The 26266-nt window shown below is 34.8% G+C and overlaps 3 protein-coding genes and 1 long non-coding RNA gene across 4 annotated transcripts; 3 read left to right on the plus strand and 1 right to left on the minus strand.

The window, feature by feature from the left end:
• The first annotated feature begins 997 nt into the window (after positions 1-997).
• Positions 998-6858, plus strand: LOC110641192 (uncharacterized). The gene is made up of 2 exons (XR_009144995.1): positions 998-2831; positions 6575-6858. It is a non-coding gene; the product is annotated as an uncharacterized LOC110641192 (long non-coding RNA).
• Positions 6859-7786: 928 nt separating this feature from the next.
• On the plus strand, positions 7787-9741 carry LOC110641202 (uncharacterized). The gene has a single exon (XM_058138483.1). The coding sequence runs from the start codon at positions 7843-7845 to the stop codon at positions 9739-9741; it is 1899 nt and encodes a 632-aa protein (XP_057994466.1). The 5' UTR covers positions 7787-7842.
• Positions 9742-21459: 11718 nt separating this feature from the next.
• On the minus strand, positions 21460-22747 carry LOC110641193 (uncharacterized). The gene is made up of 2 exons (XM_021792826.2): positions 22562-22747; positions 21460-22451 (listed from the first exon to the last, which is right to left on the minus strand). The coding sequence occupies exons 1-2, from the start codon at positions 22626-22628 to the stop codon at positions 21958-21960; spliced, it is 561 nt and encodes a 186-aa protein (XP_021648518.1). The 5' UTR covers positions 22629-22747; the 3' UTR covers positions 21460-21957.
• Positions 22748-24005: 1258 nt separating this feature from the next.
• Positions 24006-25924, plus strand: LOC110641217 ((S)-N-methylcoclaurine 3'-hydroxylase isozyme 1). Its single transcript, XM_021792859.2, has 2 exons — positions 24006-24987; positions 25115-25924. Exons 1-2 carry the CDS (start codon positions 24112-24114, stop codon positions 25724-25726), a joined length of 1488 nt encoding a protein of 495 aa, XP_021648551.2. The 5' UTR covers positions 24006-24111; the 3' UTR covers positions 25727-25924.
• Positions 25925-26266: the final 342 nt, after the last annotated feature.

Here is a 26266-nt window from a genome sequence, read left to right on the forward strand (position 1 = left end):
CTCATTTCTAAAGCTAAAAGGCGACCCATACATATGAAATGGTTCCAGGACTCCCAAAGCATGCCTCAGTCTCAGGGTTGGTGATTTCAATGTTACTGTTTCTTCGGTCCATCCCTGTGTTATTTATTTAAAATGGTGACTTGAATAACTATTAACGGCAATCTATAACACCCACCCCGCTTGTTTCACAAAATGGAATTGCTATTCCATGATTATATATATATATATATATATATATATATATATATATATATATATATGTTTTTTTATCATTTTATTTATTTTTGAACTTGCCAATATGATTGGAATTCCCAGAAAATGCCATATGGGCTTGTCACTTTGCAGTAGAAAAAAGTTTTGGGCCTTGAAATAAAAAGCGCCAGGAGTTTTATCTGGGCCAACTCAATTCAAGACATCTTGCTAACACGTTCAAACATAAGGTTGCAATTTGTCAGATGTTCTGTTGAAGGGAAGATTAAGAAAAACAACTCATTATAAAAATGCAGACTTTAAACAAAATAGAACGTTGAATCCTACAAATCTTTTAACTACCCTATCCATTACTAGGAATCAGATTTTAACGACATTAATGTAATTTCATGGCTAGAACTAAAAATTGTGGCAGAAAACAAAAGTGGCATATGCAGAATTATCAGCATTCAATCATTAGTTCCCGTCGATAAGTCGGATATGAATTCTGAACCTTCAACCAGCCAATGTTGCACTTTTCATGAAATGGCTTAATGTTTAATTTTATGGAAAAGTTTAATTTGATACAATTTTTATTTTTTATTTAAATTTAATTTAATTTAAAAATAAGAAAATTAAAAAAATTAAACTTTTAATTTTAATTTAAATCATAAATCATAAAATTATCCTAAAAGTAAGAAATTTAAACTTCTTAATTTTTATTTAAATTAATAAATTAAGAAATTTACTATATATATATTTTAATTTTAAAGTAAATTAATCTTAAATAAAAAAATACCAGATTAAGCTTTCCAGACCTTTTGCCTTCCATGAAATATATGAGCTCTGTCATTTTTGTGAGTGCAACCCAGCTACCAGAAAATCCTTCCGAATAAATCACATAATCGCCCGATAATTTATCACCATCATCGCTCTTCTGCTCAAAAAACCTCTGCTTCTTCAACTTGTTTAGTGCGGAACTTGATACACCTCTGGGAACCATCTTACCAGAGAATCAAGAGGTTAATTAATTTATTCTTCTAGAAGCCTTTTTCTGTTAGTCAGTTCAGCTAGTAGTTTTAGCAAGCGCTTAGTAAGCCGATTTGTTAGTTTAGCTTATTAACTAATTCTGTTTCTTCCCGCCTTCATTCTTTTGTATATAAACAAGCTCATTAGTTCATATCAATTCAAGATTCAGTTTTATCCATTCATTTCATTTTGTAATAAACCACTTGTTGGTGCTCTTCGTCTATTAACATCGTCAGATTAATGGGATCTTCATCAATCAAGTCTTCATGCGTAAGCCCCATGTCGGCCACCACAAGAAACCCAAGTAAGGTTGCTTATTGGTTATGAAAACAATGAAGCAAGAAATGAGATAAGCCAAGAAATCGCGTAGTAGGTCATCAAGATTGAAGAAAGAGAAAAGGTCATCAAGATGGCTTTTGCAGGGTGGCTGATCAAATAGGTGATGATAAGAATGAATCTGGAAGAGGAAAGAGGAGGTTGGAGCAGTTGGGTTGGCTTGAATCTCGATCAGGTCTCCTTCAAGGTTTCTGAGCAATTCTCTGTAATTGAAGTGGAAGCGAAGCTCGAGAAAGTAAATGGGTGGCTGCATGGGATGTGGAAACATACTTGTAGAATTTAGGTTGACGTCAATTCTTCTGGCAGGCATCTTGAAAGCTCATTGTCACTGAAACCCACCGAGTATTGGGAGAACAGATGATCGATGCATTTTCTTGCTTATGGGGGTTTATAGATAGGTGTGGTTAGGGTCTGAAATTGAACTTTTTCATTGTTTTCCTGCCCTTACCAGGAAAAGAAGGATATGGTATCTCTCGTGTCCTTGCTGCTAGGATGTCCGTTGGTTTCATAATCCATCTGGTATATGGAGTTTCCGACATGTCTTAGTAAGGATCACTTGTGGTCTAATCGGACGGACGCCAATAGTGGCCCAATATATAAGCAGAAAATTTAATATAAACTTCATTATACCCTCGCCTTATTGCTCGGTGTCCTCCAGGAGACGGTTCTTGCTTTGACATCCCAACAGCTGCGACAAATTGGGGTTTCGGGCCGTAAAGCCAGTTAGTTATATTCATGATCTTGCAAGAAAGTATCACAATGGGATCTTGTCCGATTCCGCAATTGTAAATATGGATGATAAGTCCCTTAGACTATGCTTACTGCAGTTAACGGCATTGGCCCTTGGTCGGTGCACATGTGTGATTTTTTGGCTGCATAGACCGGAGGTGTTGCCCATTAACGATCTTGGGGTGCGCAAAGTGGTGATGTTGCTGTACAATTTGGAAGCGTTGCCCCTTCCGTCGCAGATGGATGAATTGTGCGACAAATGGAGGCCTTGCAGGTCAGTGGCGTCTTGGTATCTTTGGAGATATGTGGAGGCAAACGGTCGCCTTCAAGTGCAAGTGCTGCGATTTAGAGACCCAGCACGCGTTTTCAAGTGATTTGGAACGCAAATGTCTTGCGTTTTAGAGCGTGCGATCTGGATCGTGGATTCCAGGGGGTTAGGAGAATCTGGCAACTGGTGCTAGTATGAAACAGCAACTGCAGGAGGAACAGCGGCACCAGCTGCAACCTCAACTTTTCGACCAATTAATAGCATTATCAACCTCGGGGATGTATGATGTGACTTATCCGCAAGTATACGGGTCGTCTCAAGTAATAAAGTGATGAATCAAGTATCATTTCCACGAGGATTTGCTGTTTGATTACTAAACTATGAATGAAGCGATTATTTGGGCTAATGATTAATGAATAAATGGTAAATGTAAATGAGGAAGGTAAATTGATTAATCCAATTGAAATGGGTAAAGAGTAAATAAATAAATTCTAATTCTAGTTCGCAATTAAACTAAAATTAACAATGGGTAATTTAAGCAAAAGTCTAATTATGGTAAAAGTGATTCCAGAGTTGGGGGTTTATGCATAAATTAGTTGGGATTTGTCTTGGGCATTCCAATTTTTAGGGAAAAATAGAGTTTGAAGGAAATTGATAAATCCTTTTGATATCTTTTTCAAACAAATCAAAGTGTATTCTAAAATAACCAAACCTACTTTCGTATGTATTTGATTACTTGAAAACCCATTAAGTTTTGTAACCAATAATTAATTCCTCTTAAAGTCCTAATTTATTTCTAAATCTAGGTGATTTTAAGTTCCAATCCATGATTACCCATCAATGACTTTCACCTTTCGTTCCTTCAATCAAAGATTAACACAATACCCAATGGGTACCAACATTAGGCAAGTAAATCAAGCACACAAGGAAGGAATCAAAACTCATATTCATATAAAATAAGGAAATACCCAGTCCAAATCCACAAATTAATCTAAAACATATTTCCCAACTCTGAAATCTAAAGAAATTACTCACTCATGATGGTATTTACAAGAAATATTGATGGAAAAGTAAAGGAAAACATGATAAGAGGATTGAAATAGAAAAACCCAGGTGGAAGAATCAAGGTCTCTGATTTCTGGAGCTCCAAACTCGTGCAGCAGCTCCTCTTCCTAGAGAGAATGGCGTCTTTTTTCCCTCTTTCTATATAATTTTCTTTCCTTCTTGTTTTTCCTCCCCTTCCTCTTGTGGCAAAAATAAGGAAATGATCAATTTATATGGTCCCTAAAAGTTGCCCTAAAAGTAAATAAAAGACAAGGAGTTGATAAGAAATGAGGTGTAAAATTATCCAAGTCAAGAAGACTATTCACGTTAGGCGATGCTTAGGGTTCGCTTAACCCTAGCGCCTTTTAGCAGATTTCAGCTTCTGGTCGCACTGTCTGCTTAAGGTTAAGCAGACCTTCAGCAAATCTCGGCAGACTTAGAGTAAAATGGATTTTTACCCTAAGCATGATCTTAAGCAAAGCCTCAAGCAAATTTCGGCTGGTTTGCTTTTTCAAGGTTTGATTTCTTTAACTTTCCTCCATGCTTAAAGAAATCCAAATTTCTTCAAATCACTTCCTATTGCACTCATTGATCTTCGATTTGCCACAAAATCCTATCAAAAACAACAAAATTACAAAAATCACATATAAAGTATTTAAATTTAACAAATAAGCTAAAATAAAGCTAAAAACATAAAATATACTAAAATATAAGGGCAAAATGGATGCAAAACTACCCTAAAATGCCTATATGAAATGAGTGTAACAATGTATAATCTTCAATCTTCTCCCTTTCGTTCCTAGTTTGTTCCACGCCATTTATTTTCTTTTCTCTTTGGCCTTCATTGTTTTATACTCTCGCTTTTCATCCTAAGTTGTTCATTTTCATTTGGTTTAAGTACCGTACAGTTTTCTACTTTAAACTTTCTCGTGCTTTTTCTGATTTATGGTTGCTTGTTTTTAGTATAGTTTCACTATAATTAGCCAGGGTGGTTAAACCTTGCGAGATTTTCTGTGCTTGTAGAGCGTGATTTTAGTTTTGAAGTTTTGTTAATTGCTGAGGTGGGCGTAGTGATTGTATTGTTCAAAGTTATCTTAGTGAAACCTAGGAATAAGGGAATTGTGCCCACAAGGACATTGGTTTTGAAGTGCAACCATTGTTCTTTAGGAAAAGTTAACAGTCTGTATCCCACAAATAACTTCTGTGCTCCATCATGAAATTATTTATGTAGGAAGCTCTCTTCTTGTTTCCAGAGTTTATCAACGCATTATTCACATTTGTGCTTCCCATTTCAAAACAGCATAGCTTCTTGTTCCACGTGAAAACAATAGCTGAAGCCTTTATGATGCGAAATGCACACGGTGCTTGATATTAATTATGAGAAGGAAGCCAGCTCTCATGTTGGGAAAGAGCAGAAGAACATGATAAACAAATAAGGCTACTCTTTGCTTTTGAAGAAAAGAAGATAAAGATTTAGGATATGGATATGTGGGACTCATGTCTCAGTGTTTACACTTTACATAGAAACAAAAGGAGAACTTTTAGCCCTTAAAAGGGTTCATTATCCATTTAGAGAAGCCATATTATTTGGGTATGCATAGTTAACATGTATTGAACTGTGGCATTGAGCATATGATATTTGTCAATGGCCATAAGGCCATGCTACATATACAGGAAGGAAAGAAACGCTTTCAAGACTGAGACTTTACTTTTCCTAGGAGCATTTCAGATTACCATTTTACCATGAGAATTCTCTGTTTTCGAACTTTTAGATCTTCCACTTTAGTCTCCAATGCATTGAAAAAACTTATCTAGATAGTATGCCTTTGTCAAGTGATGGATAGCCTATTCTATATGCCTAGTTATTTGTTGAGTTTAAAGCAAGTGGGGATGCATGTGTAGGACATCTTTTTTTGATGTGGAAATCGTCCTTTTGGAAGTGATTCTTTGAGCTGAGTAGTTAGGCATAGTTATAATGGTAGTTGCATGGTTTTAATTGATTAACAATTAGGACTTTGGTGTGAGAAATAAGAACTTTGAAATAGTGATGACTGAGAGGTATAATAACACAGAAATAGGAGGAAGGTAATTATTTATGTAGGCTAAAGAAGAAAAAGGATCGACTGTTAGAAATAAAAGATAGAATAGGCATAGTAGCTGGCCATAGTTTCTCAAAACACTCTCCGAAGACCGTATTATTCTCCTAATTGCATTATATACATCCTTTATGCTTTAACCTGCAACAGGATGTTGGCAATCCTTAATAGGCAAGTGTACTAGCACCTAGATTTTGGAATCAAGATTCTCGGTCAAGACTTTGATTTCTTTCTCAATAGGTCAATCCATTTCAAGTTGTGTATTGCTTACTTTTCAGTCTAGTATGTTCTCCTTATAAATTTTAACTATTGCTAAAATTATGTTCTTTCGTGATGTAACTTTTGTGGTATTTTATTTCCTATTCTATTCTTTTGTTTTATTTTCTGTGATTTTCAAAAAAATAAATCAGTATTTGATATAGTTCTTTGAAGTTATTTCTTTTGCTATGTGCTTCCATGATTAAATTGAGTACAGGCCTTGTTCATTCTCCCCCCTCCACCCTCCCCATCCAAAAAAAGGGGGAAGAACTTCTCAACGCATTTTTAGTAAATTGATTAAATGAGGATTGAAATTTTTACCACATGTTGGGCCCACTCTGCACTGGTAATAAGCTGCTAATTGTATGTGAATGACATCTTGAGCTACCTTATGTCCTCTTTTCCTCTTAGCATATAAGGAGCATGGCATTGATATGACTTCAATTTGCTTAGTAGTACCCCATGATGAACACAATCTCAAATGAGGTTATGATACATAAGATATGCATTATGATATAGAAAGAATCTAAATTGCGCAGAACTTTTTTGGAGTAACTTATACATGTCTGCATAATGTTTTTATAACATTTTTCCCCATTTCCTGCCATAGTGTCATTTGATCCAGGGCCTCTGCTTGGGGACAATGTTTGGGACTTGGGACAGTTAGTTGATAATCTCTATCAAGCAATCATTTCAGAAGTGCTTACAGAGCAGTGCAAAGAAGTTACTGGTTACTCATGGTAGGCTTGGACATTCGAAAAGTTAAAGAGAGGTGTATTTTATCTAGTAAACATGCTTCAAAATAAGACTACAATTGTTGATGTTCTGTTGTCTTTGTCAAGAGACTGTTTTGTTATCAAACTCTTACAGGAGAATATAGAGTTAAAAGAGTATCACCGTTTGCCTTTATTGTGGTTTGGGTTTTTGAGTTCTGCATTACAATTTGAAACTTTATCAGGCTTCTACTGTGATAAGCAATAGAATTAGCTGCTGTAATCAGTGGATAAATGAAAATGAACAGTGGGGGGACTATGTTCTGCACTGGGGGACACCATCACACAGATCAGTTTGCATGGGTGAATGTCATGCTCTAACAAGTAATAATAAAACCTTTGAGGGACAGATTGAAGAAAGTAAAAATTGGGAAGAGATAAAAGAATAGAAAGAAGCCGTCTTTGGCTGTGTGGGAGCAATAACTTAAACGTGGGGATGCTCAGCTGCTATTCCCAGTTGCTTCACTGTCCTTAGCAGAAGTGCTGGGATGCTTTTGATCCAAACAAGCCGCCTGGCTCAAAATTTTTTAAATCATTCAATGCTTGAACCAGCTTCAGTTATACTGGACTAGCAGAAGAAGAGAGCTTTTCAAATAATTAAGGGGCCTTAGGGGTTATTGCCCCGCCGAATCGGATCAACGTAGATACCTCGCTATACAGTAATCTGAAGCAATCTCCATACAACATATCTGGGATCTCTCTTGTGATTTAGTTAATTAAATTTAATATTTGTTGGTACCATGAAATTCTTGTTTTCAACCAATCATTCGGGGTCATTTTTAACATATCAAATGAGTTGCTTTATAGCATATAGGAAAAAGCGAAGAGCCTAAGAAAATCTTGGACGGCTGAAGAAATTGATGGAAATTTGTTATCACATCGCCGCATGGAATATTACAAAACATAGTATATCAAACAGAAGCGAAAGGGGCATTATTTTTCCCCTTTTTTTTTTCTACCAATGAGCTCAGCTTTGGATTAGAGTCGGATATTCTACTCGAATATCTCTTTATTCTCGTATCTTCTTCTTGTTTTCTACAATATTGTCTATTAACCTTTCTTATATCCTTATTATAAAATGACCTAAAAATGTTGTTACTAATCAAAGGACACCCACAACATGAACTGCGAGAATTATGATCCTTCTTTCCCTGACCAGCCAATAGTCGACCTCTATCTCCCAGTTTGGGCTAGCCTACCGGCCTTCTTGTCTAAGCCAGCCTTCATCTGGGCTGAAGATGGAAATGGTGGTGTAACCAAGGGTTCAGTTCTTACTTATGCCCAACTCGATGAATCAGTTCAGTTAATTTCCGCCAACTTAATTAAGCTATTGCTAAGAGGTGATGCTGTTATCATTTTATGCCCACCTGGTCTTGAACTCGTTGAGGTCATCTTTGGGTGTCAAAGAGCTGGCCTTTTGAGCGTACCTATCTTTCCACCTCACTCTGCTTTCACCAATGAAAACTATCACCACCTTATTAGAGTCCTCTCCCAAACAAAGCCCAAAGTTGCCATAGCTAACCAGGATTATATTGCAAATGTTCAACGATACATCTCCTCATCCTCCAGTAATCAGAAGCTTAGTGAGTTGCTGCAAAAGCTTAGTTGGATTTCTACTTGTGATCTCAAAGATAAGAAGGCAAGTTCAAGTATGGGGTCTTCTTCGTATAATGGTTGTGGCCCAAATGAAGTCTACCTGATTCAATACACTTCAGGTGCTACTGGGATTCCAAAACCAGTACTGGTGACCGCCGGATCAGCAGCTCACAACGTAAGAGTAGCGAGGAAAGCTTACGACCTCCATCCAAACAGTGTTATAGTCTCTTGGTTGCCTCAGTACCATGATTGTGGCCTTCAGTTTTTATTGCTTACCGTTATATCTGGGGCTACATGTGTGCTAACTTCACCTGGAGCATTTGTTACCAGGCCTAGGCTATGGCTGGAGCTGATCTCAGAGTTCGAAGCTACCTGCACTCCAGTTCCATCCTTCACATTGCCACTTGTTGTCAAGCGCGGAGGGGTTCAAAAGGGAACTCGACCCATAAATCTATGGAGTTTGAAAAACTTAATCATCATTAATGAACCGATTTACAAGGCATCAGTTGAAGAGTTTATTTATGTGTTTAAGCATTTTGGGTTTGACCCATCATGCATTTCTCCATCTTACGGTTTGGCAGAGAACTGCACCTTTGTTTCAACAGCCTGGAGAAGCAATAGCAACTTTGATAGTCTTCCATCTCACAACAAGCTCTTACCGAGTGCGAGACTCACTTCTCAACATGAACAAGATGAAGAGGACATGGACATTATAGTCGTAAACGAAGACACGCATGAACCAGTTGCGGATGGCTTCGAAGGTGAGATTTGGGTCTCATCGCCAAGCAATTGTTCTGGTTACCTTGGATACCCATCTTTAACTCGCGAGATATTCCAAGCGAGACTCAGGAATACGGTGAGCAGATGTTTTGTCCGCACGGGCGACAGAGGAATCGTCGAAGGAGAAGCAAGGTTTCTATACGTGACAGGTCGATGTTCAGATGTTATCAGGCTCCCAAATGGCAAAGATAAACACCCTCACTACATAGAAACAACAGCTTATAATGGTTATAAAGAATTTCTAAGAGGAGGTTGCCTCGCTGCATTCGAGATATCAAACACAGTAGCTCTCGTTGCAGAGACACAAAGAAGTGAAAAAGACGTTAACGTTTTGAGGCAAATATGTGAAGGAATAAGGAAAGCTGTTTTGGAGGAAGAGAGAGTTGAAATTGGGATGGTTGTTCTCGTAAAGAGTGGAAGCGTTCCAAAGACAACTTCAGGGAAAATTCAAAGATGGGCAACTAAACAAAAGCTTGTCGCAGGCAAAATGGATATAGTTATGGAGGTGCTATTTCAAAATAATGATAATAATAATGTTAGCTTTTTCTCTTCGTCTGAGCCATTAGTCAAAGCAAATAAGAGTATAGATGAAGAAGGAAGAAGATCCGCGATAACTCGTCCCTCTCTGCATTCTCTTTTGTGAAAGCAAATTCTTGTACTTAGTTTTTGTATTGTTGTCCCTCCTGCAAAACGACTTTAATACGATCTCGTTGATACTCGACTCGCTGCAATCTTTATTAGAATAATCGGTATTGTTATAATGTATAAATTTTGTTTATTACCTAATATTAACCGATTAAAATTAAAATTTGAAGAGTTTGACAATTTCATCATAATTAATTTTTTTTTTTCATATTTTATCCATAACATAAATTTTATAATAAAACAACATATTTTAATTTGATATATATTATTTTTTCATATCATAATTATGTTTATTTTAAATAGGTGTGCCTGTATAACAGATACCTTAAACCAACTTTTAAAGCTTAATTGGCTCCTTAAGCAAGTCAATAAATTCATTTAATAATTATAATTTTTGGTATATTTTTCACATTATAATGTGATTCAATATAATTAGAATCAGAAATCGTACTAATATAAGAAATTTCAAAATAATTATCAATATATATATATTTTTTGAAAAATAAATATAATCTTTATTATGTGTGTAATATGAGAGCAAAACAAAAACATGCACATATACACACATATTTCAATGATTAAAATGTCTTCAATTATTGATGTAATAACACATATGAATAATGTCAAATTTGGATTTTAAATTATTAATACAAGTCGTCTTTAGAACTTGTTAGGTCTCGATTTAAAGTTTCAGTTAGACCCAAATGTAAATAAAATAAATAATTAAAGATCTCAAAGTAGTTACACTGATAGTTAATTAGTGAATGAAATCCATGAGTAACTAAAAACCTTGAAAAAGAAATCAAATGCAAGAACAGTTAATGAAGATGAACAGTTACAGGAAGAAAATAAGCAAGTACTAGTGCAAAAGACATGGAAATAGAGGGACAAATGTGGCCATCGATTGCATCAGAGAAAGGTAAGACATTGCTTGGGGGCAAGCGTGGTGTTGCGGAAATCCCTACATAAGCCCTTGGGCCATGCTTTTAGATTACAAGACAACCCTACCCTCCTCCCTTCACTGTGTGGACCGATCCACATATATTCAATTAATTTTCTTTACTCTTCACCATACCCTATTATTTTTGCAGTATATCGTTTTTTTAGTAAATTAAATTATAGATTTATCTCTATTATTTAAAAATATAATAATTTAATCTTTAAAATTATATTCTGTTAATAGAAAGAAACCCTCCATCTAATTTAAACTAAAATTGGCATTAATCAAAATACAATATCATAATGTCAAACAAAAATTAAAATTTTAATTTAAAAATGTCCATAAAGGAGCCATGCCGTAGCCATCTGTTGATTGTCACCTACCCCATGGCCCATCCACCATCGTTTGATGCAATTCATCGCCTCATGAGCCACCCTCCTATATAAACTCTTGAGCACTCCAATACTACTCACAACCGGTCACTGTCAGTCGTTCATGAGAATCGAAGTCGTTTGTGTGTAAAAACTTGAGTTTTCTCATTTTAGTTCATTCTTCTGCCTTGATTTTTTTTTTTTTTTTGACAATAACACAATAGCTCTCAATTCTTTCATCCATCTAGTTAACATTTAATTTCTTTGTTGGATTTCGCTGTGTGGTTTGATTTTTGCAATATAATCTTGTTCTTGCATTCTTTGTGATTTTTGTGATATCACTTGTTATTTGCATTTTTGTGAACATCGTGATTTTCTTAAAAGAAGGGAGAAATAAAGAAGATAGTAATAAATACAAAGAGAGAATAAGAGAGAGTAGATAGGGAAGAGAGAGAGAGGGGGAGGAGACAATGAACGAGGAGGAGGAGAGATTAGAGAGAGTGGAGCGGAAGGAGGGAGAGTTGGGATGGTTCTAACATTGATGTTTGGAGAGATTTTTGGGTAAATAGAGAAAATAATTTTACCTAGATACTCCTCTTATAGATGATTTGGAAGACTTTAAGGTGTTAGTTTGATTAATGATGATGGGTCTAGTTGGAATATGGATTTCTTAGCTAAACTGTTTCTTCCAAGTGATGCTGTTGATATTAAGAAATTTGAGAGAAAAGGAAAACGAATTTTATTTTTCTTCAACTACTCAATTACATAATGATCCTACATACATATATATACAATATGAGTTAGCTACTGTAACTGAATCTGTACTACCATAACTGATTTCGTACACGTGACTTATCAATTTAAAACTCTGACTTTGGCACCATCTTTGACTTTGCCTCTTTTATTGTCATTGCTTCTTTGATCAGCTAATAGATATTGCCCGAATTCCTCTTAGTATGTCTAGGCGGGAGGACATTAGAATATGGCAATTCATCAAATTGGGCATGACATTTTTAATTTAATTCATCTCTCCTTTTTATTCTTGGTGATTGGAAAAGTTGTGGACACTTCAAGTTCTACCTAAAATTAAAAATTGTATTCGGAAAGCCTTAAAGGGGTATCCTTCCCACAAAGACAAACTTTGCGAAACGAAGGAGTTGATATTGTTTCCAGTTGTGCAGTTTGTGGCAATGAGGAGAATGACTTGCAAGTATTTCTTCATTGTCCTCTTGCGCATGAGTGTTGGATATGGCTTGGTTTGTCCCTAGGGGTTCAACCATACTTTGCTTTTGGTAATTCACTTGGTTATCTTTTTAGCGTGTAGGATGGGGAAGCAATGGGGAGTGTCTGCGCAATTCTTTGGAATATGTGGTACCATTAGAATTTATTTGTTTTGTAAGGAAAGGAAATTATTGCTCAGGAGATAGTCTTTTCGGCGTTTAAGTATCTTAGGGAGTGGCAGCAAGCTCACACCCAACATTTGGAGGTCTAGCAAGTTGTTCGGACATAGTTATTAAATTCCTATCGAATTAACCAGTTGAATATTTAAATCAGTTCGAATTTGTAATTGAACTAAACAAGGAAGTAACTCGGCATAATCCGATGGACTCGAAGGTTGAACCGGTGTGCCCCGGCCAATTTAATTATTCAAGAAAATCTTTCTTTTTTTTATTTTTTTTTTAATTTTTGATATAAAAAATTAAACTGAAAACATCATAAAAGTCTTCAAAATCAAAATCAATTGAGCTACCTTAGTAGCTATGTCACGACTCAACCTTTATGCTGGACCGGCACTAGGACCTGGGCAAGCCTAAAGCCCCGTGGCCCGTAGTAAACCTAACTGTTCCTTAACCCAATCTTAATGCCCATATTAAGCCTAATTTCAAGAAATCAACCGGATAAAATCTGGCCATAACATAGACCATCAACGGAGAGTTTTTTACTCATCCGATCTGTAAGCACAATATATATAACAATTTGGAGAGCTCAACTCACTCTCCCCATACTCATAACAATACTATTTCAAATGGGAGCTTAGCTCCCTCATTCAATCCAATAATCATCTATGCATACTCATATATCATGCTTACAATTCCAATTAATACATACATAACAGATCCAAATGAATACATCACTAATAATAATAATACATGCGGAGTTTAGAACAAAATAAAAGGACAAAATACAATTAAATGCCGATAATAGACTTGCGAAGAAGTGTAACACCCCTATTTGTATAACCTGATACATTTTACTGTTCCGGTGACCGGTGTCGGTCCGGACAGTTAAGGGGATTAGAACCTCGTTTAAGACACCTAAATAAGCCCTGAATGCAAATAATTATTAATTGCCAATTAGTTAAGTATAAATAAGAAAAACAGAACACAAGAAGTTAAATGAGCCGGGAGTCACAGTGAGCGAGGTCAGTCTAAACTCAAATTTTGAACCGTAAAATGTAACGCTGCGATCCTTAGGACTATTGCGAACACAGTGGAAAAGAGAAAATCACATAAAAGAATTGTTAAGCAAGTTAAATAATTAGGTCAGGGATCCGAAAGAAATATCAAATAATTTGCAAACCGGATTGAACCAGCGAGGGGCAATTTGGTCAATTCACCCCTAAAGCTGATTCCTTACCTAACTGTCAAATAAAATCGGAGAAAAGAAAATTTCGGGATCAAGAATTAAATTAAAGAACTAATGGAAAAATAAATGAAAAAGAAATGAAAAATCCAAAAATCAAAAAGTTTATGACATCATGCATGACATAAGCATGATGTAATAAACCTAATATTTAAAATTTGAATTTTTGGGGATAATTATGTATTAATAAGTTAAAAATTCAAAAGAAAAAAAAAAGAATTGTCTTTTTCTTCTAAAAAAAAAAAACCCTCTCTCTCTCTCTCTTGCTTTCTCCCTCAACCACCATTAACAACCAAAGCCTCAAGCTTCCAAATACTTGATTTCCACCATAAATCTTAGTAAAAAGCCTAGAAACCTTCTAAGTGCCATTGGTAGAGAAGATTTGAAGTGGAAGAAAGAGGAAAGAAGTGGAGTTTAAGAAGTTAGAAAAGCTCTAATTGAGGTAAGTGATTGAATTTGAAAATTTTAGTTTAATTATTGTGTATGTAGCTCACTTAACTTAGAAATTGTGTAAAATCAAACAAAAACGATTGTTGAGGGACCAAACATGAAATTCATCCAGCTAGGGGTTAGGATTTGATATGAATGAGTTTGATAGTTTTGAATGGTTATTTGAAGTGAATTAAGTGTATAAATCATGAATATACACTTTAAATTTGCATTGGAGTTGAAATGTATGTAACTAGGGTTTGGAGATCGTGAAAAATTGAAGAAAAATTTGAGAATTGGCTAAATGATGTTATTAACCTTATTTGAGTTGAGAAATGGTCAATTGTGACCATTTGTGATATGTATGAATTGTTGGAACCAAGTTTCAATTAGGATTGGTGAAGGTCAATCTGTAAGTAGCTTGACCTAGGTCCATTTCAAGAACCAAAACTGAAAATTTACTAATCCAATTGGTGTGAGGCCAATTGAGAATGAAACTAGACACAAAATGGCACATTTTACATTTAGGAATCATGCACAGAAAGTGACCATAACTTAGTGAATAATTTGGCCAAATTCGGATTGGGCAAACTGCCCTGTACAAAAATGACTAAATGAACAGTAGTTACGTAAAAGACCATAACTTGGTCTAGGAAGGTCCAAATGACCTGAATTTTATACCGAAAGAAAGCTGAGACAGAGTCCTACAACTTTTATGGAGAAAACAAACCCAAAATTTGACCATAAGCTATCCAAAAACTTACCTGCAATCAACACACAAAAATGGCCAATATCCAGAAATTGCCCAGAATTCTGGGTAACACCAAATCCGGCCAGCCATGTTCAAATGGCCATAACTAGGGCTACAAAACTCCAAATGGAGTTATTCAAAAAGGGAAATAAAGTTAAGACAATAAGGAACAACTTCTATGAAGAAAACTTAGCCAAATTACTACAACAACATGACCAATGGAATAGTGCAAAACATGACACTAAAATTGAAAATTTGAAATTTGTGCCTAAAAGACTTAAGATTTGAGAAAACAACCAAAACCAACAAATTAAGTAACCAAAATGTAGTATGTGGGTGAAATTAGAATTCCCATACCTATTAAGCATTCGAAAGTCAACAAATTGACTTGAATAGTATCGTGAATAGTAATTCCGAAATACAAATTTTAAAGAACGTCAAGTTAAGCATATTAAAGTTAAATATAAATAGATTTGAAATTATTTTTGGACTTATGATAATTTATGGTACTGAAACACTGTAAAATTGTGTGTTTCAGTTGAAAAGAATACCGGAAAAGAACCCGAAGCATCGAGTCAAGGCCAAGAGGCGACTCGCTTAAGGTTTGTGCACAACATTAATATTCTTTAAAATTCATTTGCAAAGTGCAAGAAATGAATTACTTATATTGCAAAATGTGTATTATACTTTTGACTTAAATTATTGAAAGTTTACTTGTATGTGTTTGAAATGGCCATAAATATTTAGTAAATTATTAAAATAGTTTTGAAACCACAGTGTCATGACCATATATTTGAATACCTCACTAGCATGACTAGTGGGAAGAAATAGTTTCGAATTTTGATTCCCTTTCTGGCTGAAGTGTTGAGGTGTATGCCAGTAAAAGAAGAAATTGAATGGGTACTCATAGTTTGAGCTAGCTAGCCTTGTGATTTCTCATAAGCCTTCGGCTATTGAGATGAATATGTTTCGAATGGCATGATATAACTGTGTGTTTTTATGAAATTGATTTGAGAATTCCTAAATGAAATTGTTAGACTAAAAGTTTATAAATCATGTTTTGCATATGTCTTTCATTTTCAGCAATGTGTTTGAATAAGTGTAATTTAAATTATGCATAAATATTATTTTAGTATGTTGTGCACCACTGAATCATAGTACTCAGCGATGGCTGTTATTGCTGTCGCAAATATAGAGACTAGAGGAGCAGCAGAATGAGCTGCTGAGGATATTGAAGCTACACCCCTGAAGTTCTATCGGTTATATTTTATACTCTGATTGTAATATTTATTTTGATGTATGTACATGTATAAACTGGTCATGAGCAGTTGTATAGAGTTTGTAATAATAATATTTTAGATTTGTTAATGTAAAGTTTGGTTGATGAATGTAAATTGTTTTTACCTTAATGAAAAATTAATAGAATTATTGAGTGTTATTTTTTATGACAATTGAATTGAGAAATGATATTGAATTGTGTTGAGGTAGTAGTGAGTTTGATGAAAAAGAATTATTGGAAGTGTTTTTACAGGTATTTGAAAAACTGTTTTATTAAAATACAGATGTTACTCTGCCAAAATTTTTCTAAAATTTGCGAACAAATAAAAATGGATAAAAATTTTAACTAGTTTTAAACTCTAATTAAATGTTTTTAATACCTATTAAAAAATGCTCACCACTTCTAAAAAGTAAGAAAATTATTTTTAAAATTCCTTGTACGGTACTTAATGAGTTATCGATAAGTGAAATTCAGTAGTTCATTAGGTATTTTACGGGATCATGTTATGCCTTATAGAGGGATAAGGTGTGACAAGAAGAGAGCAGGTTAAACTCAATAAAGAGCCTCCTGTATCCTGAAAAAATAGGTGAACATGAATGAGTGTTCGACTCAGAGAGTAAAAAATTGATTTTAAGTACAATTTCTATAGCTATCTAAAGTTAATGCGTCCTAAGGAGTGAAATGCAACACTTTCATAGTTTTCATACAAATCACATCATATACAACAAAAAGGTAATTTGGAGCACTCACACACCCATATAATATTCTAATAGTACATATATGGGAGCTAATCCCCTATACAACTCTCTTAATCCAACCTCTGCCAACGAGATCTCAAGCCAGACTTTCTTTGAATAGTCCAAATGTAGGGGCCAACGAGATCATCTCGAGTCGTGCCTACCCCGACTTATCCATAAAAGGATCGGGTCCCAGCGAGTCAAGCTCCAGTCGTGTCTACTTGTCCTGTCCATATCCAATATCACACACTATACGCATGCCAACACACGCACACTGCTCTAAATTACCATAAAACAACATCCATAGCATTTCATCAATTGAAGATGTAATATAAAACGTGTCTAGTATTTAACTACATAAATATATATTTATAAGTAATGCATGGGCATGCCTAAACATATAATAATATTAAAATTATAATTCAAATCAATATTTTACTCACAGAATTAAACCGAGGTACATTACAATTATTTAATATAATTAACTCAATACAAGCTTAAAAAGAACCAAAAGACACTCTAAGTTATATCGAAAATCCGACAGAGTTCCCCCTATACTTATGATCTACCCATCCTGCAAAAGAGCTTAAAATACATTTCTATATCCACAAGTCACACAATCATATCTCAATCACATCACATGGCCCCTCTTGGGCCCATCCAATAGTCAACCATCACAATTTTAAAAATTTATAATTTAGTCCCTACAACTAATACTTTTTGCAAAAACTATCCAAATGAGTTCTAAAAAATTTAAAATTTTGCTCCGTGGTCATTAGCAATATTACTAAGCCAATACAAAAGGAATTATAATTTTCTAACTACTCATGAATATTTTATGAATTTTTAATAGGGTTTGGGCTTACCTACGCTAATTCTGATATTGTAAACATATTCAGGACATCTGAAAAAAGTGGGATAGCCTATAATCTTGACCCTGTTCTGAAGTACCTTCGGCCGTCTGTCTGTCTGACCAAAAAATACAGACCCGACCTACAGTCAAATTTTCGCAAATCGAATGTATCTACGTGAAGCCCATAACATGAGGGTTAGTATATAGTTTTTATGGAATTTATTAAGCTCATTTAATTTTTAGAAAAACACTGCGAAGTTTAGTGGGACCCACCGAAAAATGGTGTCGAAAAATTTTGAAATGGATATTGCCACGAAACTCTCATAGAGGGGAGCACTCTAGTACTCTTAGATTTTTCTGAGGTTCACGGTTTGCTAGAAATCTAGCCCAAAAATCAAAATGGGCTAAAACTTTCCTGACCAAAAATTGGACAAACCGCTTGATGGATTTTTGTGTTCTTGGTGTCTATAGAAAACTCTTAAGGTGTAAATAGATTTTGAGATAAGACCTGGTCCAATTGGTGGCTGGATCGGCCGGAATCGGCCTTGAAAGTTGAAACGATGCACTCGCGTGGGGGGTGCTTTGGCGAGATTTTCCAGACAGCTGGGGCCTTGGCCGGCGGCGGGGAGGCATCTTGGAGATGCGCCTGCGACCAGAGAAGGCTAGGGTGGTGGCTGGCCTGCGAGGGGAGGAGGGAGGAGAGAGAAAAAGGAGAGGAAAGGGAGGAGGTTGAGCTGGCGAGGGAGAGGGGAGAAGAAAAAGAAGAAAGCCAGTCCGATTCAGAATATCCAAAATTGAATTTTTATTTTACTTTGAGACAAAAAATGAGATCTAAAAATTCTGAAAAAATTTCAGAAAACTCAAAAAAATTTATAAAGTCTAAATATATTTTTAGTTTTGCTACATGGTCTTTAAATTAATTTGTAAAAATTAACAAAGTTTATTGATAAATCAAATTTGATTTCTAAAATTCGAAAAATTTTAAATAATTTTTTAAAATTTTAATAAAGTAAAAAATAAATATTTATCCATAAAATAAATAATTTAAAAATTAGGGGTGTTACAAGCTATATGTTTTATATTTTAATATATTTTTTTTAATATATACTTAATATTTTATAAATCTTAAAAAGAAAATTATACATTTATAAAAAATTTTATGCATTATATTACTTAATTACTCTTATATAAAATTTAAAAGTACTATTAAAATTTATTAAATATAACTTAATAAATGTTAAAGTTTTGTTTTAAATAATTAAAATTTAATTAATTATATTATTTATATTAATAAAAATTATATTTAATTAATTTTTAATAACTTACTAATTAAATTATTAATCCACAAATTAAATTACTGACTCATCTACTGATTCTTATGCTAGGTCAATTTCTGAACCAAGTTTATTAACACTGGTATAGCGGGTGAATTGCTCCAATTGGTGTAAGTTGTCTTTGGGTCACTTCAAGTGCAACTTGGACGCCATCATCTTAAGAAAAGTTGTCAAGACGTCATTTAGTGCTCTCATACGGGACTCCAGTGGATCCTTTGTTTAGGGTATTTCAGGTTTTCATGTTTCGGCCTGTCCTCCAAATATGGTTGAAGAGCTCGGCCTTGGAGATGTTCTTATTTGGCTAGGCAATAATAACTTGAAAGCTGTGGATATTAAAATGGATTCAAAAGTAGTTATTGATGCTGTTATTTTTTGGAAGAAGATTTTTTTTTTTTTTAAATTTGGGTATATTGTTTACAACTGTAAATATCTTTTATTATAAATGTCTAATTGAACTAATATGAAAACATAAATCATTTTAGAGTTTATTTCATTCACAATTATTAAATTATAACCATCAAAATAATACGTTAGCATATATAATGCATAGCTCAAGGTACGCAATAATGGCCTAAAATATTTGTCTTTTTTTTTTAATCTTGATTACAGGATTTACACAATCAGAATAACTCTCTCGACTAATGAGCAGTGAATGATTTTTAATTAAAAATTAAATTAAATTGATTTAATTCAATTTTATAATTTTTAATTCAATTTTGATTTGATAACTGTGCTGCCGTTTTAGCTTTTGATATATGTATAAAGCCTTCCCTTGCTTGGCTCAATCCCTCCGGTGACACTATAGTCTTATTTGACATTAAGTTTAAGGGAACTTGAAATTATTTTTTTTAATAAAAATATTATTTTAAATACTGTTAAAAAAAATAATTTAAAAAAATATATTTTATTATTTCAATAATTTCATTACTGAAATTGATTTATTTTAATTTTTAATTATTTTTTAATATTTTTTAATTAATATATTTAAAAAAGTAATTTTATCAGATAAACCACCGTTTCCCTTTTTTATGGGAGACCTCCGTCTCGCTATCGATGCTGCCGTTTCTCTCTCGCTCTCTTCTTGGTCCTAGCTTCGCAGTCTTCTTTGCGTTGTTTCTTTTTTCTGGATCTGTAATGTGGGTTCCTTTTTGTGGATCTGTAAATAAGCTGGGTTATTTTTTCTGGAACTGTAAAAAGGCTATTCTTTTTCTTGATCTGTAAACAAATTCTCTTTTCTGTTAGTTTCTTTTTCTGGATTCAATGGTGGTGTTAATTTTGCTATTGCATTTTAATTTTGTTGATGCCTGATGGGAATTGACTTTTTTTTGCCTTGGTTATGTTAGTCTGGATTTTGGAGACTGTCATTTGGCTTCAGTAAACCAATGAAAAAAACCAACCCAAATGAATATTTTCGGTTCAGATGCATTCGAATTTTCTTTTATCTCAGTTCGGTTTGGTCTATAAAACCGACAGATTGCACACCCCAGTTTTTGCTTTTGCGTCTCTAAAGGATTGTATTTTATATATGAAAGCTCAAAATAGTCCAACTGGAATACTGGATTAATTTGGGATTGAATTGCACTGAAGTTGCAAGACAGGCCAACCTGATTCTTTGAATTGGAGATTACAGTGTCATGCTATAAATCTATACCTGCGTCGTTTCGCCCAAACCTACTCCCTATAGATCAGTACTTGGCCAATTTCAGGAGTTCAATTTACATCCCAAATGCAATATAACTAGTTGGTACATACCCCTCATTGGGTCGCTCATATATATTTATCCAACTTAGCATTCCTTCCTCTTGCGTTAAAATACAGAGTTCCCTAAACCACTTATCCATTGCTAAAACCAAATTAATTATGGCTTCAATTGGGAAACAAGCCCCATGTAGCTCTATCCCATTTTGCTCAGATCTTTGGGCTACTAAGACTTGGAACTCAACTTCATGCCCGAGTTTTCTACCAATAAGGAGTGATCCATTCTTAAATCCTATTCAAGTCTGAAATCCAGTACCAAGTCTGAAATCCTATTTAAGGAGTGACCCAGATTTCAAATCCAGTAATTTACTGCTATGAATTTTGTTCTGAGTAGTGCCTTCTACTAACTTCAATTCTGGCGACTTTTCTAAACCATAAGGATTATGCAAGTCCATACTGAATTAATAAATCTCATACAAAATCAAACATAGCATTAGGAAGAGAATACTAAACACAAATCAAATAAATCATTTCATACATGAGTTTTCAATTCTCAAGTACATAAGCTCTAATAACTTTCCAACAAATAAAATGACCAATGTAATGACAGTAATAATCAATTCATAAAGAATCAAAGAATAATAAACATAAAATTGAAATCTGGACTGCAAAGCACTGAAATAAGTATGAAACTACTGTACTTCATACAACTGGTTCTCGCACTATCTTATCTGCAACAAAATAATGAAAGCATAATGCTTTTGCTAACTACAGAATAATTAGTGTTTCCGAGTGCAAAGCATAGAGTGAAATTTGATGGTAAGTATGAAGGAAAAAAAATATCCTATAACCCTTGTAAACTACCCATTACTAGGAATCAGATTTTGATGAAGTTAATGTAATTTCATGGCTACAATTGACAACTGTGGCAGAAAATATAATTGGCATCTATAAATTGTAGAATCAGCAGCATTCAGTCCTCAAGTTCCAGTCGACAAGTCGGGCATGAATTCTGAATCTTCAACCATCGAGTGATGTACCGTTCATGAAATACATGAGTGCACGTCATCTCTGTGAGTGCGACCCGGTTACCAAATAATCCCTCCAAACAAATCACACAAACGCCCGATAATTCATCACCATCACCGCTGCCCTGCTTTTCAAAAGAGCTCTGCTTCTTCAACTGTTTAGTGCGGAACTCGATGCACCTCTGGGAACCACTTCTTGGTGCTTTTCGTCCATTAATATCGTCAGATCAATGGGATCTTCATCAATCAAGTCTTGATGAGTAATCCCCACATCGGTCACCACATGAAACCCCAAGAAAGGTTGCTTATTGGCTATGAAAACGAGGAAGCTTGCAATGCGATAAGCCAAGAAATCGTGTAGTGGGTCATCAAGATTGAAGAAAGAGAAAAGGCCATCAAGATGGCTTTTGTAGGGTGGCTGATCAAATAGGTGATCATAAGAACGAATCTGGAAGAGGAAAGAGGAGGTTGGAGCAGTTGGGTAGGCTTGAATCTCGATCAGGTCGCCTTCAAGGTTTCTGAGCAATTCTCTGTAATTGAAATGGAAGCGAAGCTCGAGAAAGTAAATCGGTGGCTGCATGGGATTTAGCAACATGCTTGTAGAATTTAGGTTGACATCAATTCTTCTGGTGAAACTCACAGTCACTGAAACCCACCGAGTATTGAGAGAATAAATTATCAATGCATGCTTATGGGGTTTATATATAGGCGTGATTAGGATCTGAATTAACTTTTTCATGGTTTCCTACCCTTACCAGGAAAGGACGGATATGGCATCTCGTTTCCTTGCCGCAGTGGATATCTGTTGGTTTCATAATCCATCTGGGATTCGGAGTAGCAAAGATCACTTGTAGTCTGATCGGACGGAGGAGGAAGAGGCCAAGATTGGCTTAATATATAAGCAGAAAATTTAATATAATAAGAAGAAAACAATAAATCTAAGCAGCAATTAAAAAAAAAATACAAATTTGCATAATTATATTGGGAAGGAAACAGTTGAATAAAAAAAGACATTGCAATATTTTGAAAAGTAACCAATATGAAAACATAAATCATTTTAGAGTTTATTTCATATGGAATTATTAAATTTATTATTAATTTCAATAGAATCCTTAAATTCAAATTATATCAATAAATAAAGTCACTATTATTGGGAAAAAAAAACCAAATTAGAGTAATTTTTTTGTATTTTTTTTAAATACTGATGAAATAAAAAGATTCTATATTGATACACCTTTAAAGAGTGAGGAGATTAATAATTCAAATCTAAACGATATTATTATTATTATTATTATTTTCAGTATATAATACATGAATTGAAAAATCTTGTAATGAAAATTCTATGGAAGCTTTGTGAAGGGTATGATGTTTTAGTTATTTCTTGATAGATATTAAGATTGAATTACGTATACATGGATTGGTAATGTTGCAACAGAGTAGTACTGTCTGCTACGACATAGCTAAAGCAGTCCTTTCGATTTTTGTCGTAAAAAGAATGCAACACCCTCCTCCATCATTATCTTACCAAATACCAATCACTTTTCCTGCTAAACCTTTACATTCCATTCTCTTTTGGTGATAAAGATGCCATAATATAATCACGAAAATGACCAACCCAATTCAACATTTCCTTGATAATAGCCAATATTCCATATTAATCTTTTCTATGTATTCTCAAGTCACTTTCATATCTCCAAGAAAAAGAAATCTTGCTTGTTTAAAACTGATGGAAAAAAGGCTTTATTTTCAAGTTAACTAATGAAATTGACAATAAATTTGCACGTTTAGTTGCTCACCAAAGAACCATCAAAATAATACATTAGCATAGATAATGCATAGCTCAAGGTAGGCAATAATGGCCTAAATATTTGTCCTTTTTTCTTTTTAAATCTTCATCAAGTATTTACACAATCAGAATATCTTTTTCTCTACTAATGAAATCTAAAACCTTCTTTTCACACAAACTTTTTTGCGTTTGTAAAGGATTGTATTTATATATGAAAGCTCTAATAGTCCAACTGGATTGAATTTCATTGAAGTTGTAAGACAGGCCAACCTGATTCATTGAATTGGAGATTACAGTGTCATGCTATATGTCCATACCTGCGTCGTTTAGCCTAAACCTACTCCTATAGATCAGCACTTGTTGGCCAATTTCAGAAGTTCAATTTACATCCCAAATGCAATATATAACTAGTTGGTACATACCACTCATTGGGTGGCCAATAAGAAACCTCTATATATTTATCCAACTTAGCATTCCTTCCTCTTGAACCACTTATCCATTGCTAAAACCAAATCAATTATGGCTACCGAAGGAAGCAACCTTTTCTTTCCCGTAATCCTTCTTCTGCCTCTTTTATGTCTAATCCTCAAGCACTTGAAACCATCAACTCCACCAATACCTCCGGGTCCATTCTCATGGCCAATCTTAGGCAACATTCTCCAATTGGGAAACAGGCCCCATGTAGTTCTAACCCAATTTGCTCAGATATATGGGCCACTCTTCTCACTAAGACTTGGGACCCAACTTGTAGTTGTAGGATCCTCACAGGCAGCTGCCATGGAAATTCTCAAGACCCATGATAGAATTTTATCAGGAAGATATGTTCCTCACATGGCACCAACTAAGAGTCCGGAACTTAACAAGCTATCACTTGGATGGATCGCCGAATGCAATGATAGGTGGAAGTATTTACGTACCATATGCAAAACTAAGCTTTTCTCATCCAAAGCATTAGAGTCACAAGCTTGTAAAAGAGAAGAAAAGGTCATGGATATGGTTGGTTTTATCAAGAAAATGGAAAGGAAGAAGGTGAAAATTAGAGATGTGGCCATGGCCACTGTTTTTAACACGTTGAGTAGAATATTGGTATCAAGAGATCTTATGAGCTTGGATCAAGAAAATGCAGATGGAGAAATGAATTCACTTCTAGAAAGAATACTAGAGTTGGCTTCTACTCCAAATATATCCGATTTCTATCCAATATTGGCTATATTTGATTTGCAAGGTTTGCAAAAGAAAATTATGGGATTGCATGAGAGGTATTTTAGCATTTGTGAAGCCATAGTCGAAGAAAGAAGGCAAGGCAAACGAGGAGATGCTTCAAGAAAAAGAGACTTTCTTGACACTCTCATCGACAATGGTTCCAGAAATGATCAAATCAATGTGCTGCTTGTGGTTTGCTCTCTCTCTCTCTCTCTCTCTCTCTCTCTCTCCCCACCTACATTCAAGTTGTACATCTGATCCCACCAGCTGATTCTATAGGTATTTTCAACATAGTAACATTTGGTTGTGAAATTTTCAGGAGCTCTTATCTGCTGGCACTGACACTAGTAGCACAACGATTGAGTGGACAATGGCAGAACTGATAAAGAACCCAAAATGCATGAAGAAGGTGCTAGAGGAAATCGCAATGAAAGTAACCCAAGATATAGTATTAAAAGAATCCCATATACCACAGCTAACATATCTTCAAGCTTGTGTTAAAGAAACCCTGAGATTGCACCCTACAGGGCCATTTCTTCTTCCTCACCGTGCCATTGATACATGCCAAGTGATGAATCATACTATTCCAAAGAACACACAAGTGCTAGTAAATATTTGGGCAATCGGACGAGACCCCAAGTATTGGGAAGATCCTTTAGTTTTTAAGCCAGAGAGATTTATTAACTCGAACTTGGATTTTAAAGGTAATGACTTTGAGTTTATACCGTTTGGCTCAGGAAGGAGGATCTGCCCCGGTCTACCCATGGCTATAAAGCAGGTTCCATTGATAGTTGCTTCCTTGATCCATTTCTTTGATTGGTCTCTCCCGGATGGAAAGGATACCACTGACTTAGACATGACTGAGAAATATGGTTTAACATTGAGGATGCAACAACCCCTACTTCTCATTCCTAAAGTTAAAAGAGTTTAGGAAAGAGAAAGGGAGAGATGAGCCCACACAATCTCCTTAGCTTGGGTGCTATTTTCCTCATTGTTTTGTAATCTTTATTTTAATGTGTCTGTCAATTTTATGCCACACCTCCCACCTTAATCCCCACTTGAAGCAGAATAATATAATTGAGAAAACACAAGGGTATGCAATCACATCACTCAGCCATCATTATTATTATTATTATTGTTTTTATCATAATCACAAGTTGCATAATTTCTCTTGCAAATTTTATAAGCTTTTTCAATATGCATTCGTGGCTATATTCCAATACCAAGTCTGAAATCCAGTAATTCACTGCTATAAATTTTCTTCTTAGTGCCTTGCACTTCAATTCTGGCAACTTCTCTAAACCAAAAAGGAGATTATGCAAGTACGAGTTACTCTGGGTAATCCATTTTAACTCTGTTTTTTCTCTGGACCAGACCTGTTGTTAAATAACTCCAAAATGAGACCTATGACACAGTTATGAGATTTCCACCTCTTACTTGCATGAGATTGTTATGAAAGCCCTTTAAGATA

Source organism: Hevea brasiliensis, chromosome 16 (assembly GCF_030052815.1).
Source record: "Hevea brasiliensis isolate MT/VB/25A 57/8 chromosome 16, ASM3005281v1, whole genome shotgun sequence".
Taxonomy (NCBI): Eukaryota; Viridiplantae; Streptophyta; class Magnoliopsida; order Malpighiales; family Euphorbiaceae; genus Hevea; species Hevea brasiliensis.